The 18,396-nt window shown below is 38.7% G+C and overlaps 2 protein-coding genes and 1 pseudogene across 7 annotated transcripts; all 3 read left to right on the top strand.

The window, feature by feature from the left end:
* Window positions 1–2,746: 2,746 nt before the first annotated feature.
* Window positions 2,747–6,484, top strand: LOC137715544 (subtilisin-like protease SBT3.18). The gene is made up of 10 exons (XM_068454892.1): window positions 2,747–2,830; window positions 2,917–3,011; window positions 3,144–3,241; window positions 3,375–3,542; window positions 3,635–4,308; window positions 4,516–4,583; window positions 4,667–4,909; window positions 5,086–5,200; window positions 5,329–5,542; window positions 5,690–6,484. Exons 1-10 carry the CDS (start codon window positions 2,747–2,749, stop codon window positions 6,307–6,309), a joined length of 2,379 nt encoding a protein of 792 aa, XP_068310993.1. The 3' UTR covers window positions 6,310–6,484.
* Window positions 6,485–8,001: 1,517 nt separating this feature from the next.
* Window positions 8,002–12,586, top strand: LOC137715970 (YTH domain-containing protein ECT4-like). Of its 6 annotated transcripts, none has more exons than XM_068455348.1 (9): window positions 8,002–8,232; window positions 8,836–8,906; window positions 9,078–9,180; window positions 9,355–9,428; window positions 9,547–10,140; window positions 10,497–11,084; window positions 11,173–11,385; window positions 11,470–11,616; window positions 11,741–12,586. In XM_068455348.1, exons 1-9 carry the CDS (start codon window positions 8,205–8,207, stop codon window positions 11,975–11,977), a joined length of 2,055 nt encoding a protein of 684 aa, XP_068311449.1. In that variant the 5' UTR covers window positions 8,002–8,204; the 3' UTR covers window positions 11,978–12,586. The 6 variants fall into 6 exon arrangements, with proteins under 6 accessions (XP_068311449.1, XP_068311445.1, XP_068311447.1 ...); XM_068455344.1 differs by having other exon boundaries at window positions 9,024–9,180; XM_068455346.1 differs by having other exon boundaries at window positions 8,833–8,906.
* A 1,169-nt stretch (window positions 12,587–13,755) lies between these two features.
* Window positions 13,756–18,011, top strand: LOC137715971 (YTH domain-containing protein ECT2-like; annotated as a pseudogene).
* Window positions 18,012–18,396: the final 385 nt, after the last annotated feature.

Below are 18,396 nucleotides of genomic sequence, written 5' to 3'. Positions count from 1 at the left end.
ACACACACGGCAGCAGCAACAGACACGGTACAATTGCAGAAAAACACAACAATTTGTACACAACCCTCACGGCAGCAGCAAGGTATTGTGCTGCACAGCAATATACAACAACAGACTGCACACACAGCAGTACCACACCCACACGGCAACCCTGTTTTCTGCAGAAGATTTGCAGAAATAAGGTCAACTAAGCACAGCGGAAAAGAAAACTAGGGTTTTGGCTCTTGATACCAAATAGAACTTTTACGGGAATTAATATTCTTCTATTACTTGTTTAGAAATATATATACATCAGTACTATTATAGTTTTACAAGGAAACAAATAACATATACACAAACCTACTTAATAAAGGACTCCTATTATTTACATTCCCTATTTTTCCTAATATTGACTCACGCTAACAAAATCACTCAGCCAAAAAGAAATGGATAGGAATAGGGGTATTTTCAAATCACATATACATGAATATGTAATCCGATTCTGATGTCCGGACGGGTTCGATGATAAGACAAACTTCCTTATGACACGCTTACCAGAGGGTGTGGGGGTATCCGTCCGGCAGCTTAATTCGGCCATGATTTAAAGGATGTATCAGACTAAATTTCGAATCTTCAGACATAGTCAGCAGCCAACCTAAAGACGAAAAGTAAAGATTACCCTTGATTTAGTTGGAAAATCTTAACCTTTGTGTGGCTGTGAAACTTACGGGTGGTAGCACTCTCTTATCTTTCGAAAGCATAAGGAGTGGAAATTTATGTGTTGATCGTAATTCACTGGATAATTAGTTTTCTTTCGTCGCAGCACATCTCCATGATCCACTGCACCATAAAATCTTCCAAGGAATCCATCCGTTTAGCTACGGAGAAAATAAGCTCTTGAAGATCTGTCCAGTCAAGCATCAAGTCTTTTCATTTTTGTTTTCGGAAAATCAGCCATGAAAAAGGACTTTAAATCCAATATCAAAACAATTAATGGAGCAAAACTTTATTGAAAGGTATATGTTGCTATCTACCAATATGTTTATAAATAAGCTTTTCCAATCTTGAGATTGTCTGTCCTCTTTAGGGGATTAGGAGAGAAAGTTTAATGTTGCAAATCTTTTTTTTTTTTTTTTTTTTTTTTTTGTGTACTTTTCCTTTCGAACATATGAAGTTTAATCTCGAGAGAAGAGATTTAGTGACCATCGAAACTCATCCAATGCCAAGTTCTCTGCCCAGCTGACAGCCATTGCATATATACTTAATTTCTGTCCTAGACATGAAAATGTGATTTGCTAATTCTGCAGCAACGTTTAACTTCCTCACACCGAACATTATATTAAACTTGAATAGCATACAAATAGAGTTAAGAAAATTTTTAATGTCAAATGAAAGAATGGAAGAAGTTTGTACCAAACTTGAAATTCCTGCTTATCAAAGCAAACTAGATGTATGCTTTCTATCACTCATATTATGAATTTATGATGCCATATGAAGCTGCAATAATAGATTACTGTGGATGAGGATGCAACATCAATAAAGCAAGTTCTTAGCATGGCAGAAGACTTGATAATGATGTGAACTTGAAAGGTTAAATCGTGTTCCGAAAGTCTTAGTTTCTTGATTAAAAACCTTCGATCACGCAAGAGAGAACTAGAATCAATTCACGCACTGTACGGATGAGGAAACATTTTGCCAATGGTATTGATTTTGATTAACCATAACTTTGCTTCTTCTGGTAAAATTAATTAGTATATCTTCATTGAATAATACCAGATCGCTGTGCAGAGCATGCGTGCTCTATCAAGCTAACTGATCCTCTCAATATAGGTGTATATCCTAGGGAATCATCAATGTTCTGAATATTATGCTTCTCCAGACAGATTTCTGTTAGGAAAATGGAAAATGAACAACAAAACTGCTAATCATTCTGTTTAAAGATAAGCATAGCTTGGGGCAACACTAAAAAGCAATGTGTTTATGCAAGTTTGTGAGGTGTAATCGATCCATACTCACGCAGTCTACGGACCTTTTTAAGCTAGAAAGCAGGATAAATTAGTAACCTACAGGTGCAACCACAGTAGCTTAGAAGGACAAGAACCCGAAAAACCAGGGTTGCAAACTTCAAAAGCAAGTAACAAAAAAGTATAGGGCATCAATGTTTAGATATGTCAAATTAATTTTCTTATCAGGGTATTAATGCATTGAAACAGGACTATGACTCTAGATTTTATTTCCTGTCACGGATTTTTAATCAGGTTTCATTTTTCAGCAAGTTGAAGGGGGGGGGGGGGGGGGAAAAAAACCTAATATGTAGTAGTAGTTAGCTAGGGCACTTGATAAGATTCTAGAGGTGATGTGCTTTCTTTCTCGAGAACTGTTGAAATTAAAGTGATGCAGTTATCATACTTCTACTAATTTGTTTACAAGGAAAAGGGGACTGCATGGAAAAAGATTTATAGCTAGTATCATGAAGGGCACATGCATTTTTCTTAGCAGCATTGATGGTATAACTATGATGGAGGTACAATAGGTACAGTACTCCATATAGGTGCATGTGCGAAAACATCGAGGGCCAAGGAGAGAGGGGGAGAGAGTTTGTAGCTTGGAAGAGAAAATATCATCAATGATGAGCGAATGTTTCTTGCAGCTTTTGAAAGCCTTCAACTGCACGCACGATATGCATTGTTTGGAAGGCCATCTACTTGCAGATTAGTACAACTCTATTTAATCTCCAACCAGCCATGTGATTCTTCCGCAGGAGACAATGGCTACTAATAATTCTCAGTGTTTTTGGGGCCTTTTTCTTGCACTTTCACTTTATTTTACTCACTCAACTTCCACACCTCATGTAACTTTTCTCCCCTAAAGCAGTTCGCCTTTTCGTGCCTCCTTTCTAATTATTATCCTGTTTACTCACTGATTTGGTCTCTGCAGGTTTATATAGTCTATTTGGGGCACAACTACAATGTTCATGTTCCTCACCTCACCTCAAACCATCATCTTCATCTCCTTTCCAAAGTTTTTGCAAGGTTTTTGTTCTAATTCTTTGGCCCGCCCATCTATTTAGCGCTTCAAACTCATTTCCTTCTGGCTCTATTTCTCAACCACTACATCACTTAACTTGGTGATCTTATCTCTCTCTTTGTACTCGTTATATTCAGTGAAGAAGATGTTAAGCAATCCATGCTTTATAGCTACAAGCACAGTTTCTCGGGGTTTTCAGCTAAGCTCAATTCTTCTCAAGCAACCGCCTTGGCCCGTAAGCTAGATAATTATTACCCTTTTCTTTTCTCTGCTTTTAATGCTGCTTTGTTAAAGAGTTGAATGGTGCACCTTAAATCAATAAGCTTAACTTCAGTGTTTAAAAAACATGCATTAATATATAATTGCAGAGATGGAAGAAGTGATATCAGTGTTTCGAAGTGAGACAATGCAGTTGCACACAACTAGAAGCTGGGACTTCTTAGGCCTTACCTTAAGCAGCAGCAGCACTAGTCCTGAAGGGACTCCATTGCAACAAGCCTATGGTGACGACATCATTGTTGGGGTCTTCGATACAGGTTTCTTTTAAATTAATTACTAGGGGAAAGCTGCACATTTTCTACCATTGACAAAACCAAGCTAAGTTTTTATAGTTTGAACATCTGTTTAGGTATATGGCCTGAATCCGATAGTTTCCAGGAAGAGCCACGGATGAGGCCTATCCCCTCAACTTGGAAGGGAGGGTGTGCTAGAGGAGAAATGTTTGAGCCAGAAAAAGCATGCAACCGCAAGCTAATTGGTGCTCGCTACTACCTCAAAGGTTTTGAAGAAGAATATGGGCCGCTAAACAAGAGTGGGAATCCAGAATATCGATCAGCTAGAGATTTTTTAGGTCATGGTACACACACAGCCTCAACAGCAGTGGGTTCAATAGTGAAAAACAATGCAAGTTTCTTTGGCTTAGCCTCAGGAACCGCTAGGGGAGGAGCACCGAGGGCTCGTCTAGCAGTGTATAAAGTATGTTGGGGAAAGGACTATGATGGGAGGTGCTCTGAAGCAGACATTCTTGCAGCTTTCGATGATGCTTTGCACGATGGAGTTCACGTGATATCAGCGTCGTTTGGATCAAAGCCGCCATTGTTGCCGCTGTTTATATCACAAGCTGCAATTGGTTCATTTCATGCAATGCAGTTAGGTGTTAGTGTGGTGTTCTCTGCAGGTAATGAAGGGCCAGATCCCTCACAGGTCTCAAATGTTGCTCCTTGGGGAATTTGTGTAGCTGCTTCCTCTGTTGATCGAATGTTTCCAACCCGAATAATCCTAGACAATAAGCTCTTTGTTATGGTAATCAATACATATAAATCATGGATTATACATGGCATTACATGTTAATTATGAACCAATGATGAACAAGTCAAAGTTTACTTTCTTTGTGGTGATACTCTAATTTAATTAACAGTGGGTCACAGCCCTAATCATTTCGTTGATAGTTGATACATATTTCAGCACTTTAATTAGTTGAGTCATCCATAAAGCTCCATTTCTGTACAGGGGGAAAGCTTTATTACCACACCTATTAAGGCAAAATTAGCAGATGCAACCACATATTTTGTCAATGGGTGACCTCTCTCTTTCTCTCATAATTTTCCATCTGATCTATTAATCACTCGTTAACTATGTAATCTATTAAATCAAAATGCAGGGTTTGCAGGCCAGAGAATTGGATAAAATCAAAGTTTGCGGTCGGAAGAGTAATTCTATGCTTCTCAAGCATAGGACCATACGAAATTGATGAGGCAGAAGTAGCTGCCAAGAAAGCGAATGCAACGGGTTTGATCTTTGTGGAAGCTGAGACGAGGCAGGTTGATATCGACATCATTCCCTCAGTCCATGTCAACCTTGACCAGGGGACTAAAATCAAGCACTATCTTGCTCAATCTCCCACGTAAGTAGTTCTCTAGAGTGGTCAACTGCACTTTTTAAAAATGTAAATATGTTGTTGATATTATTGATATTGTCGATACTAAAAACTAATTGTTGGCAAAGTTGTCGACAAACTTGATTACATTTCAAATTCGTGACATGTGTTAATATTGTGAACTATACCACAATACTACACAGGAAACCTGTCGTGCAGATAGAAGCTAGTAAAACTGTCATCGGTAAGTCTCCAGCGCCTAGAGTTGCATACTTTTCTTCGAGAGGACCAAGCTCACTTGCACCTGATATTCTCAAGGTATCAATCTGCATCACGCTGAGTGTATATATACCATAAGATGTACTTTTATACGGCCGATTATATGTATATGCATTATACAGTAACATAACATGATCCCCATTCCCACTATGGCGCATTACAAACAGCCAGACATAAGTGGTCCAGGGGTCAATATATTGGCAGCATGGCCTCCTCAAACATCTCCCACTTTGACACTTGATGATAAACGTTCTGTGAGCTGGAATTTTCAGTCAGGAACATCAATGTCATGCCCTCATGTGTGCGGAGTCGTTGCCCTTATCAAATCTGCCCATCCAAATTGGTCTCCTGCAGCCATTAGATCTGCTCTCATTACAACAGGTAAGTGTTGAGAGTATCTCAAATTGGAGATGTAAAGTCTTGCATAAAGTGCTTGAAAATTCTTGGTTTTGATATGGATGCTCACATTCTATTAGTATGCACGTACAAAAACAGCTATTGATAATCATTCATGATCATTTGTCACAGCAAACACGAGGGACACATCCCTTGACAGCATTCTAGCAGATGGATCAACGAAAGCCTCCGATCCCTTTGACATTGGTGCCGGCCATATTGACCCCATCAAAGCGATGGATCCAGGCCTCGTTTACGACATGAAAACACGCGATTACATTCTGTTCCTCTGCAACATTGGCTACACCGGTGATCAAATCAATAAGATTGTTCTTTGCTCTCCCGGAACTGATACAAGCTGTCCTCAAGTGCCAACTTCAAATTCCCACATAAACTACCCCTCCATCACAGTTTCCAATCTCCAATACACCGTGACTATCAAAAGAAGCGTCCGTAACGTGGGGAAAAATAAGAATGCGATTTATTTTTGTACCGTTTTGGAACCTGATGGAGTAGAGGTACAAATATGGCCTAGAGTTTTGATATTTTCATGGTTCAAACTAGAAAACACTTATTATGTGACGCTCAAACCGCATAAGAAGTCTCAAGGGAGATATGATTTTGGAGAAATAGCGTGGTCCGATGGCTTCCACAAGGTCAGGAGTCCCTTGGTTGTATCTGTCAACACTACATGCTGCGACTCTTATGAATATTTGCATCACTCCTACTATCGTAATTTAAGCTCATTTTAAATGTCGTTGAGAACTATTATTGGCACTCTAGAAAGTTATTCTGCACTCGATGTGCACGACGACTTTCATCAATAACAACTCACTAAATTGGTTTTTTGTTTTTATATTTTTCAATTCTAGGGGATAAATTTAGTTGTAACATTTCTATCATTATGGACAATAAAGTAATAAACAAAACGTCCTGAGTCATGTTTTATGATTTACTTTGTCAAACGTGATGGTTGACCCTGGCATGCAGAAAATATTTGTCCTACTGACTCTTTAGGTTATCTTCAATAGAGAGGGCTAGAGGTCTACAAGTAAAAAAAAAAAAAAAAGGCCTCATTTACAAAAAACTCATCTCCAACCGATGACCAGACTATAATTCTATAGAGCTCATTAGGCTATTATTTGGCTAAATAGGTATTAGCTGGCTAAATGTGGCTCTCCACTAAGCCCTTATTTTGGCGCTCAGCTCATCAGTTGCAATAATTAATTCAAATTCAACGACTAAATTTGAAAACATCTAACGTCAGTTTAATTAAATTAAGCAATAATTAATTCAAATTCAACGGTTAGATTTGAAAACATCTAATGTCAATTTAATTAAATTAAGCAATAATTAATTCAAATTTAACGGCTAAATTTGAAAACATCTAATGTCAGTTTAATTAAATTAAGCAATAAATTTAAAGTATAACTTAAACCTAATAAATTATTGAGGGGTTATGTTTAGCCCTTACTGTTGGAGATGATATATGAGTATGACCTGACATTATTAATTTAAAAATAATATTTTGTCAGGCTATAATTCTGGACATGATTATATTTAACCCTTTCGGTTGGAGATAGTCTTAAAGAGAATCAGGAGAGACCATATAGAATTTGGAAAAAAAATGCAATTCCCTGAGCTCTCTATTTGTCTGTTGGACTGCATAGCCACATGAAATGACGAGCAAGTATTAGAATTTTTTTCTATTTTAGTTAGAACTGAACCGAATTAGTTATATTTTTCGATTATTAAGGTGAACGGTGCACAATCGGACCCTCCTCATTTCTATCGAAGAGAATCAAGGTTATGTTACATGGACAAAAAGTAACTATAATTTAGCTTATTTTAATTTCACAAACTCAGAGAGAGTAGAACCGTAGAAGAATGATCGTTGGTGAACTTATGAAAAATCAAAAGGTACTTGTCAATTGATGCCTCGAAGAGGAAGAGACTATTTTATCGTTGCGTGATAGATCTTGGAATGTGCTATCCACACATTTTATTTTATTTTTTACATATCTTTTGTTAATTTTTGTCCGTTGATATTTTTCAGTTTATCCAATCCGACACCCAAAAATTAAAAGAATGTGTGAAAAGTAAAAAAAGATGTATAGATATCACATCCTAGATCTTTGTAGGGTTTTACCACATACCCGAGTGCGACGGGGACATCGATGTCATTTTGTAATTAGGGTTTTCAAACTCCTCCTAAGAGGGATAGATTGATTCAGATTAAGATCACCAAGCCAATCACATTTCACCTTGACCCGGAAAGACCAAAAAGGACATTGTGGAGCCCCAATTACTAAAGGCCACGTGGATAATCTGCCCTATAGGAGTGGCCCGATGAGCTCACAACGTGACCCGCAGGTGATTGAATGCGAGTGTTGTAGAGGAGCCGTGGTGCTATTTGAATCACCGCTTTTGGATGAACAAAACCCTCTTTCCAAAAACCCAAACCCTTGGCGGCTGTGAGACCCATTGTTCTCTCTTATCTCTCTCTCACTCGGACTCTGTCTCTGAGCATCGAGATTTCTCTCTCCGATTGCTAAAACCCATATCACCTCTCTCTGGGATTTAGGGTTTTTGGTAATACTTGGGGCAGAGAAGGAGAAGTAGAAGATCTAGCTATCAATTGACGGTCATGGCCACCGTTGCTCCTCCTGTGGAACGTATCCTAATCTAAAACTTTAGCCATCTGGGTATTGTATGTTTTCGATTTTTCTTATTCTAATTGGATCTGTTCTTTTGTGATTGGTTTTCGATGAAACTAGATCTTCTCTACCTTAAATTTGTAGATCGCAGTGAGTTTCTTCTATGGCGTTTGTTTAGCTTTTGAATTGTGGCGCTTTGTGTTGATTTTTGGATTTTTATGCTTGATTTGTGGTTTTGTAGACCGTCTCTGTAAATTTATGGCTGTATGTGTAACAATTAAAGTTCTTGGTATTGGTTTGCTTAATTTTTTGAAATTGGTGTTGTTTGATAAGTAAAGATTGGTGTGTACTTGATTGAATTGAAGTTTCATATCAGGTGATTTTTCTGAATTGTTTATAACTTGTGGATGGACTGAATGATTTACTGTTGAATTTTACCTCCGCGTAAAGTGGTAAAATTCAAGCTATGTTCATTGCTCCAGGACCTATATTTTGTTTGTGTTTGTAGATTGTATATGACTATTACAATAGACACAGTAAAACACGCACTGACAATTAGACATCTCGATCGATTTTATAAAATTGTGTATTTCCTTCACTGTTTACGTTTTTTAGAAGCAGCAGATTTGCTACAGAAGATGTCATTAGACTCTCAAACCAAGACTCTGGAAATTCCTGAGCCTACCAAGAAGGTACCGTACAATTTGACCACAAGAATTGGATCGTGAAAAAGTATTAACAAACTGCATTTGAAACATTCTGCCATTTACGTTATGTGTGATTCTAAGGTTAATTTCATTTTCATTCAGCCTTCTGTTAACCAATACGGTTCTATTGATTCTGGCAATGCTGCAAATGGACAGATCCCATCAGAGCGCTCTGTTACCCCTTTGTTACCTGATTTTGTGGATCCATCTATGTGCTATCTCCCGAACGGTTATCCGTCTACTGCGTATTACTATGGAGGTAAAACTTACGGCTGAACTCTTTCTTAGCTTGAGAATGGTTTATTGATTTATTGGTGGATTGTTAGATTCTACTTGAAATTCATGTGTACTTTCTGATAAGGAAATTCTATGTGTATTTTTTGATAAGGTAATTCATGTGTATGATATGGATGGTTTTGTGAATTTCTTTTAGGCTATGATGGGACTGGCAATGAGTGGGATGACTACTCGAGATATGTAAATCCTGAGGGAGTAGAGATGACTTCTGTAAGTTCTTTTTCCCTTTTGGGTAATGTTTCATGGTTATTGAGTTTGATTTGGGTTTAACATGAGTAAGTTCATTCTCTTAAGTTTATACTTTTGTAATCTGCTTGTGTGTTTTTAGGGTGTTTATGGGGACAACGGGTCTCTGTTATACCACCATGGGTATGGGTATGCACCATATGGCCCATATTCTCCGGCGGGTTCCCCTGTTCCGACTATGGGAAATGATGGTCAGTTATATGGACCTCAGCAGTACCAATACCCTCCTTATTTCCAGCCTCTGACTCCAACCAGTGGACCGTACACTCCCAGCCCTGCTGCCCCTCAAACTGATGTCTCCACCTCTGCAGCTGCTGACCAAAAGCCTCTTTCTGTGGAAACAGCAAATGGAATTTCTAACGGCATTTCGAACGGTGGAAGTGTGAAAGGAAATAGCATTTCAGCTCCCTTATCAACATATCAAAACTCGTCTTTCAACTCCAATGGTTCATATGGAAGGGGTGCTTTGCCAGGACGTGTTCCTACTCCTGGATACCAAGACCCAAGATTTGGTTTTGATGGGTTGCGTTCTCCTCTTCCATGGTTAGATGCCCCACTTTTTTCAGATGGGCAACCTAGACCAGTGACAAGTACAACAATTACTTCGTCAATCTCCAATGGCAATACCAATTTGTCCTCGAGGAATCAGAATTACCGTCCAAATTCTCATTACATGGTATGTTGGTCATATGCTTTATATTTAATTATTTTTATATACTTTGCTTCGTAGTCTTACTTCTGGAGACTACCTTATTCCACCAGTGGAAATGTCATCTGCATTGTATGACATGACTGTTCAATTTTGGCCTTGGCTGGAAACCAAACCTCTAACCTTTTGGTGTGAGAACATCTAAGGCAGGGAGGAATCTTGTTATTGGATATCCTTTAACTTGTTGAAGCCTTGATGGTTAACACTTAGCAGTCTTCCAATCTAATAGATGTTCTGTGCAGCTGAATCTGAATATTTACTTTAAATGTTCTACTGAGATGTGTTCACCCTTACAAAACAAATTTCATTTATTTTATCCACAGGGTTTGCACCACCCAAGGCCATTGTCAGGAATGGGTACATCTCAAGGGTTTATAAATAGGATGTACCCAAGCAAGCTGTATGGTCACTATGGAAACACAGTTAGATCTGGTATGGGCTTTGGGTCTCATGGTTATGATTCACGAACCAATGGACGCTCATGGCTTGCTGTTGACAACAAGTATAAACCCAGGGGAAGAAATGGTGGCTACTACGGATATGGTAATGAGAACATGGATGGATTAAATGAACTAAACAGGGGACCTCGGGCGAAGAGCTCCAAGAATCAAAAGGGATTTGCCCCTAATGCATTAGCAATCAAAGGGCAGGTACCAACGAATCCTAGTAATGATGAGGAAAAGGAAAAAATCAGTGTCCCAGACCGAGAACAATACAACAAAGCAGATTTTCCCGAGGAGTATACCGATGCCAAATTCTTCATCATTAAGTCATACAGTGAGGATGATGTTCATAAGAGCATTAAGTACAATGTTTGGGCCAGTACGCCAAATGGCAACAAGAAGCTTCATGCTGCGTACCAGGAGGCTCAGGAGAAATCTGGTGGCTGCCCTGTTTTTCTTCTCTTTTCGGTAAGCATCATCCATTGCTGTTAGGACTTGTGAGGTTATAAATTAAAGTTTTATTGGGTTTGTAGTAATTTACTTGTTTTCTTTTTAGGTCAATACCAGTGGACAGTTTGTTGGCCTTTCCGAGATGTTGGGCCCCGTTGATTTTAACAAGAACTTGGAATACTGGCAGCAAGACAAGTGGAATGGCTGTTTTCCTGTCAAGTGGCATATCGTTAAAGATGTTCCCAACAGTTTGCTGAAGCACATTACTCTTGAAAATAATGAGAACAAGCCTGTTACCAACAGTAGGGACACTCAGGAGGTATGTCCACATCTTAGTGTTTCATTTTTTCTTTGACCTTCTTTATTCTTCCCTTGTGAATGTTAATCTTATGGGTTTATGTAGGTTAAATTGGAGCCAGGGCTTAAAATAATTAAAATCTTCAAGGAACATATAAGCAAAACTTGCATTCTGGATGACTTTGGGTTCTATGAAGCCCGTCAGAAGACAATCCAGGAGAAGAAGGCTAAGCAACAGCAGTTTCAGAAACAGGTAAATATGCCTTCCTGTTAATTTTGCTACCCCTTTTGTATTCTTTCTTATTTTGCTGTTAGGAGATAAAGTTTAACAATTCCAAATACTTGACATTTACCCTGTTGAAAATACCAAAAAACAGGTATGGGAAGGAAAAACCAATGATGAGAAGAAAGTGGTGGCAAATGGGCAACTGAAGACTCAAAATTCATTGGAGGTTCCCGCCGAGTTGACCAAGGAATCTGTTCCGGCTGTGAATGGAAGTGAGGACCCGACAGTTGCAGAAAATGGATCAATTGCATCTGGAGATGCCCCAAAGGGTGCTAAGCCAGTTGTGTCAGAGAAGAGGGTTGTAGCGAACGGGGTTGCGAATGGTTGATAGTTTCTGCCTTGCGTAATGGCGGTCCATGCTCTTGTGGTGTTCTTGTAAAGGTTTGCGTTGGAAGTGTGCTGGTGTTAATGAATATGTTGAAGAAAACTAGTATCCAATGCTCTGCCTACTTGTGTGGACCGCCGTCCTGATGACCATGACTTGCCCTGCTAGAATAGTCAATAGTTCATTGAGGAATGGCAAGTCAATAATGTCTAGAATTTCTTGTATCTTGTTCTTGAGGCAGGCTAGGGATCCGAGTAATCGTAGTAGTTCCACCCCTCCTCCCTCCCCCACAGTTTTTCATTTGGGCTGTCTATTTACAGGTGTTTTCGCAGAAGCTCTAACAGGTTTTGGGTTGCCTAGGATTTTGGGTTTAGGGTTTCTTCTATTCCAGTCGTGCTTATATCTCTACTATGTGTTTTTTTTTTCTTTAATTTTTTTTTAACTTTCTCCATGTTTTACCTTTTGCCTTTTACTAGTTTGGTTATTTCCTGTCTTGTATGTCTAGATCATACCTCCTCCTCCGTTGGGGAGTAAGTTTTTTGCGTTTGTATTTGTAAGTGAGCTAGAAGCAAGGTGGGAAAATATTGCAATATAGTCAGCTTTAAGAATTTACTTTGTTTCGTGTCGTGTCTCTGTTTGTTGTGCTCATAGAATTATTTTGCTGAAAATTTTAGTGCCAAAAATTAAATCAAAGGGGATAACTTGACTACTTGTAAAAGTTGGTATGGTAGCTATTCTTTTTCTTTCCTTTAGTTTTATTTTGTTGAAAGCAATAGCATCGCAGCCTCTGGAACCTAACTTACGAATTATGATGGAGAAGAGGATAAGCTCCGCTGGCCCTTTTGTTACGGTCTGGTATGCATGATTCATATGTAAATAACTTTTATAAACCATTCACTCTCTTTCCTCTCTTTGCTAGGGCTTACGATGAAGAGTCGCGTTGGATACTAATCCAACCGTTTAAAATTGCACCCTAGTAAATTAGTAACACGTAGGGCAAATTTTCTGAACCAAACACTAGTTAAAAGTACGAGTAAAATTATTTGTCGCTATATTTGCCTCACCATGTCTGAAAAATACTTGTAGATTTTGTTGTAGGATCCAAATGTCCCTTATCATTGGTGTCTATGAAGTTTTTCAAGTCTAAAGTCTTTGAAATTAGCTCAACCGGTTAGGAGGGTATGGCCTACTAAATTAGGGTTATGAATATTCGAATCATAGAGTTTTCTATTTTTGAAAAGTTATCTAATAGAATTATATTGTTGTATCGAGGCTAATACTGGCCCAAACTCGCCCTGTACCAATACAAAATATTAAATGTGTCATGCTTGTTCGACTAATTGATCAACATAATGTATTTATACTCGAATTTGAATTCTCGTCTTATAAATTACAATATTTTGAAATTAAAAAGTTATTTTTGTCAAGATAAAAAGGATGTAAATAATCTAACATATCTTTAGCCCTTTAGACGAAGAATTTTTTTTCTTCATATATTTAGATAAATCATAATATTTTTGTTGGGATTGGTTGATAAAAGGATATTCCATAATTCATATTATAAAGAGAGATTATATTCACACATCCCAAATTACTTCTTTCATACTTTTTTAATAGTTTCTACACATCACTAACACTTGATAGGAAAATATTAAAAAATTAAAAAGATGTGGGAGAAGTAATTTAGGGTGTGTAAATATAATCTTCCATAAAGAGAGAAAATATAAATACCACGGCTAAAGCCAAATTTGAATGAATGACTTGGTTAGGGACGCTGCTAAACCAAGACATCTATAAATTTCTCCCTCTTCCCAAAAACCCCTGTAAAACCCCTAAAACCCTTTCGTGTTTTAAGCAAGCAGCTGAGGCCGCTCTCTCAAGAGTCACTCTTCGTCGTGGCGACCACCGTTTCCCCGCCTGCGGATCGTATCCTTACACTTTGCACTGATTCTTCGTTTTTTGGGCTTCTTTCAACTTTTTGTTTTCGTATTTAGGAATGTTGGCTTTGTTATAGATGTATGTGTGGGGATACATCACTAGATCTGCCACTTGCTTCGTCTTTGAGTGCTATTAGGGTTTCTCTGTGACATAAAAGCTGTTGCTTTTCTACTTTTGAATTGGGATTTTGTATTTCTTTCAAAAAAAGTTCTGCTCTTATTTTTATATGAGTTGTATTTTCCGCTTGTTTGTATCTACTGTTGTATTTTGTATTTCCTTGACCCTCAGGGTTTTCTTCAGAAGCTGCAGACTTGCTGCAGAATTTGGCCTTGGAATCTCAGACCAAGGGACCTGATGATATCCCTGACCCTGCCACTGCCAGGAAGGTAATTCTCGTCTCTGCGCTTATTCTCTCGTCTTTATTTTTTAAAATAATTATAAACTTTTTTCGTTTTAACATGTGAATAAACTGTAATGGAGATTGATCGATTGATCAGTGAATTTGTGTTTCGAGCTTGATTATCAATTTCGTGATTTTCAGCCCATTGTCGTGACTGCTAAGAGCAAGTCTTATGTTCAGTCTACATCCCCATTACATAAGGATTTTATGAATCCATCTGCGTGCTATCTCCCTAATGGTTACACACCTTCTGCCTATTACTATGGAGGTAATGCTTATGTGCTGTCTTCCATTATCACATCTGTTATTGGATTTTATTATATAAGTGCTCAGCTACGAGTTTCGAATTCCATTGTCATGTTGAAAACCCATTAGGCAGTGAACGCTCTTATGGTTTATATGGTATTGATGATTCTGTTGTTGATGGTCTGGGTTTTATAGGCTATGGTGGGACTGGAAATGAGTGGGGCGGGATCTCAAGTTATGTTAATCCAAATGGAAGCGATGTGAATTCTGTGAGTTCTACGTAGTCTGTTTTGTCAAAGGGTCTCTACCTACCAGAGTTGTATTTTTCTGTTTAAATATTCTTACACCTCTCAGGTGATTTGAATTCTAAGGTGGATATTTTCTGAGAAACTCTTTTGTGTCATCATGGTTATGGTTATGCACCCTACGGCACATATTCGACATCGGGGTCCCCAGTTTCAACTGTTGGAAGTGATGGTCAGCTTTATGGACCTCAGCAGTACCAATATCCTCCGTATTTTAAGCAGCTTAAACCTAACAGTGGTTCACACACCCCTAATTCAGCTGTTCCTTCCCAGGGGACTGTCTCTACAGCGAAGGATGCTGGCCAAAAGCCCTCACTTGTGGGAACAGCTAATGGGAATCCTAATGGTGTTGCGACCAGTGTGGGCAAGAAGGGAAATACTCCTTCCGGTTTCTCAAAACCAACAAATAAAAACTCATCACTGAATGTAAAGGGTTCCTTCAGTGGACACTTTTGATACAATATATGGTTTTGATGGGTTGCTAACTCCTACCCCATGGTTTGAATGGCCAATGTGTTCAAATGGACTGGGTAAACCAATGACTGGAAATACAGTCAACAGAACTCCATCTTCCAAGAATCAGACTTCCCGATCAAATTCTCAATTCATGGTACGCTTGCCTATCACTGTTTACATTTCGTACTACTTTCTTTTTGCTTCCCTCCTTCCCGGCTAGTTGAAACATATATAGTTAGATCCGAGAAAGTTGGGACAGATCTCCAAGTAAAATTGGAATGAAATGTCACGCTGACCCGTTCTTAGGATTAATCAATCTTCTGTTCAAATGTTTGTACCTAGTATATCTGTGTGATATTAAACACATTTACCTGTGATCTGGTTAATTGAGCAGCGAGTTAACTACAAGCTTCAGATTTTTCCCTTTTGAATTTGGATGGGGAACCAAATGGGTAGTAGTAGTAGCTTTTCTCTTGGAGTTCACCTCACTGGAAAATTGATTGATCCGATTGCAACCCTCCTTTTTTATTACTAGTTATGCTTTAGGTCATATTTCATCTATTGTGGAGTGATTTTATATTTGACCGAATGATCTGACTTTTATAGATTGTTCTTGGAGGTGGCCTCTCAAGGATTTCTGTTACGTGACTTTGTAGGGTTTGCACCACACGAGGATGGGGTACGGTATGGATACAGCTAACGGACTTGTGAATGGAATGTATACCAATGAATTGTATGGTCAGTATTGGGACCCAATTAGCCTTGGTATGGGATTTGGAGTCAATGGTTTTGGTATGCATAGAAATGGAAGTGGGTGGACAGCTCTTCAAAACAAGTATAAAATCAGCGGGCAAGGCAGTTCCTTTCGCTTTGGTAACCAGGACTTAGAAGGCTTGGATGAGTTGAACAAGGGACCTAGAGGTAAAAGTTCAAGAAATCAAAAGGGAAATTCACCTGATGCTGTAGCAGTTAAGGGGAGTAACACGCCGCTGAATAAAGCTGATGATGAGAAGGATGCAATTAGCATAGTGGCAGAGCAGGAGCAGTACATCGGGACAGATATCTGTGATCATTATGCTGATGCTAAGTTCTTTGTTATTAAGTCATATAGTGAGGATGATGTCCATAAGTGTGTCAAGTATAATGTTTGGGCCAGCACACCAAATGGAAACAATAAGCTTCATGCGGCGTACCAGGACGCTCAGGAGAAATCAGGTGGCTGCCCTGTGTTTCTGTTTTTCTCGGTGAGCACCATTATCCACTGCATTAGTCCATTATTTCATTTGTTGCTTTCCTTGGCTTAGCTGCTTCTTCTTTCCCTAGGTGAATGCCAGTGGCCAATTTGTTGGCATAGCAGAGATGGTGGGGCTGGTAGATTTTAACAAGAATGTGGAATATTGGCAACAAGACAAGTGGACTGGCTGTTTTCCAGTTAAGTGGCACATTGTAAAGGATGTACCCAACAGTTTGCTAAAGCACATTATCCTAGAGAACAATGAAAACAAACCTGTCGCTAACAGCAGGGACACTCAAGAGGTATGTCTACTTATTTTCTTCATCTTGTTATTCCTTTATCTTGTCTGGGGTTAAGCTTTATGTGTTTACACAGGTCAAGCCAGAGCAGGGGCTTAGAATGATCAAGATATTCAAGGATCATTCCAGTAAAACAAGCCTTTTGGATGATTTTGAGTTCTATGAAGCTCGCCAGAAGACAATTCAGGAAAATAAAGCAAAGCAGCAGATCCGGAAACAGGCAAGACTTTTGCCCTTCATCCAGTAATTCTTATTTTAGAAGCGTAGTTTTATCCTTTCCCTTCAGGACCTCCATGCGATGCAACTGTTTCGTATGCATTAAGCTCTTTTTCTTTTCTTACTGCTACATTTATAATTGCTATTAATTAAGCCACTTTGATTGAGAAGAATTGATTGTATTCTCTGTTGATTATCTAAATGAGGCGCTCAAATTACTAGATTCATTGGGAACTGCCTTAGATTTGATCAAGGAAACGACACTAAGTGCTGAGACTGGTGAAGAACTGAAGTTGTCGGAGAATGGATCAGTTGCTGAAACAGGAGGTAATCCCAAGGGTCCAGAACTAGCTGTGACCAAGATGATCGTAACAAAAGAGGTTGCAAATGGTTGCTAGTTTGCTAGTTTGTTCAATGCACATTAGTGGCTCGTACCATTGAAGGTTTTATTAGTAGGATTGACTGCATTCAGTGAAGTCTATTAGTCAGAGTATGAATAGGTGTAATTTAGAGATTTCCATGCGCCAGGTTATTCTTAATGTGGGTCGGTTTGTTTTAACAATAGTTGCTCCCATCTCCCTCTTATGCTGTTTTTGCTACTCCTTGTTTGTGGGGAGATTATTGGCTGTTTCGGGGGATAAAACCCTTGATTGTATGCTAGAATCTGCCCTTATGCTGTGAAAATGGCTTGGCTTTGTGGCTTTCTATTTGTTTGTGTAAATTACATTTTGCACCCTTAAATTTGGGTCACATGGCAAATTTATACCTTAAAATCTTTTGAACATTGCAGTACATCAACTTACGGATTCGTTGTAATGTCACACATCCGTTAAATTGATTGTTAAATGATGATGTGTCAATTTTTTACTAATGTGTTATCACATGTGCCACATGGACAAACAACCAATTTAGATAAAAAATCGTGACTTATAGCTTATTGTTTTTGTGAAAAACGAATTATAGCTGTTAGTTTTTGTGAAAAAACAAAATTGAGTTTCACATATCTTCAAAAAATTTCACTTTCATACCTAACATACTATTTTATTTCGATATAATACATCTTACATTTTCCATCTATTGGTCCGTTAGGAGCTGACGTGGTTGTCACATTTGTGCGATGTATTCCGTCTCGTTTTTGTGTGCGGAGCTTGCCTCGTTTTGCATCCAGAACTTTGCCCTGTTTTCTGTGAGCGGAGCCTGCCTTGTTTTACGTGTCATGGTTCGCTTCGTTTTGCATGAGCTAAGTCTGTCTCGTTTTGCGTGAGTCGAGCCCGCCTAAAACCTATGTTTTTTTTAACAAAATTGCAGATTTTTTTATCTTCTCAAAA

The sequence above is a fragment of the Pyrus communis genome, chromosome 14, assembly GCF_963583255.1.
Source record: "Pyrus communis chromosome 14, drPyrComm1.1, whole genome shotgun sequence".
Taxonomy (NCBI): Eukaryota; Viridiplantae; Streptophyta; class Magnoliopsida; order Rosales; family Rosaceae; genus Pyrus; species Pyrus communis.
Note: the sequence above shows the minus strand (reverse complement) of the source record. Positions and strands in the feature narration are given on the sequence as shown.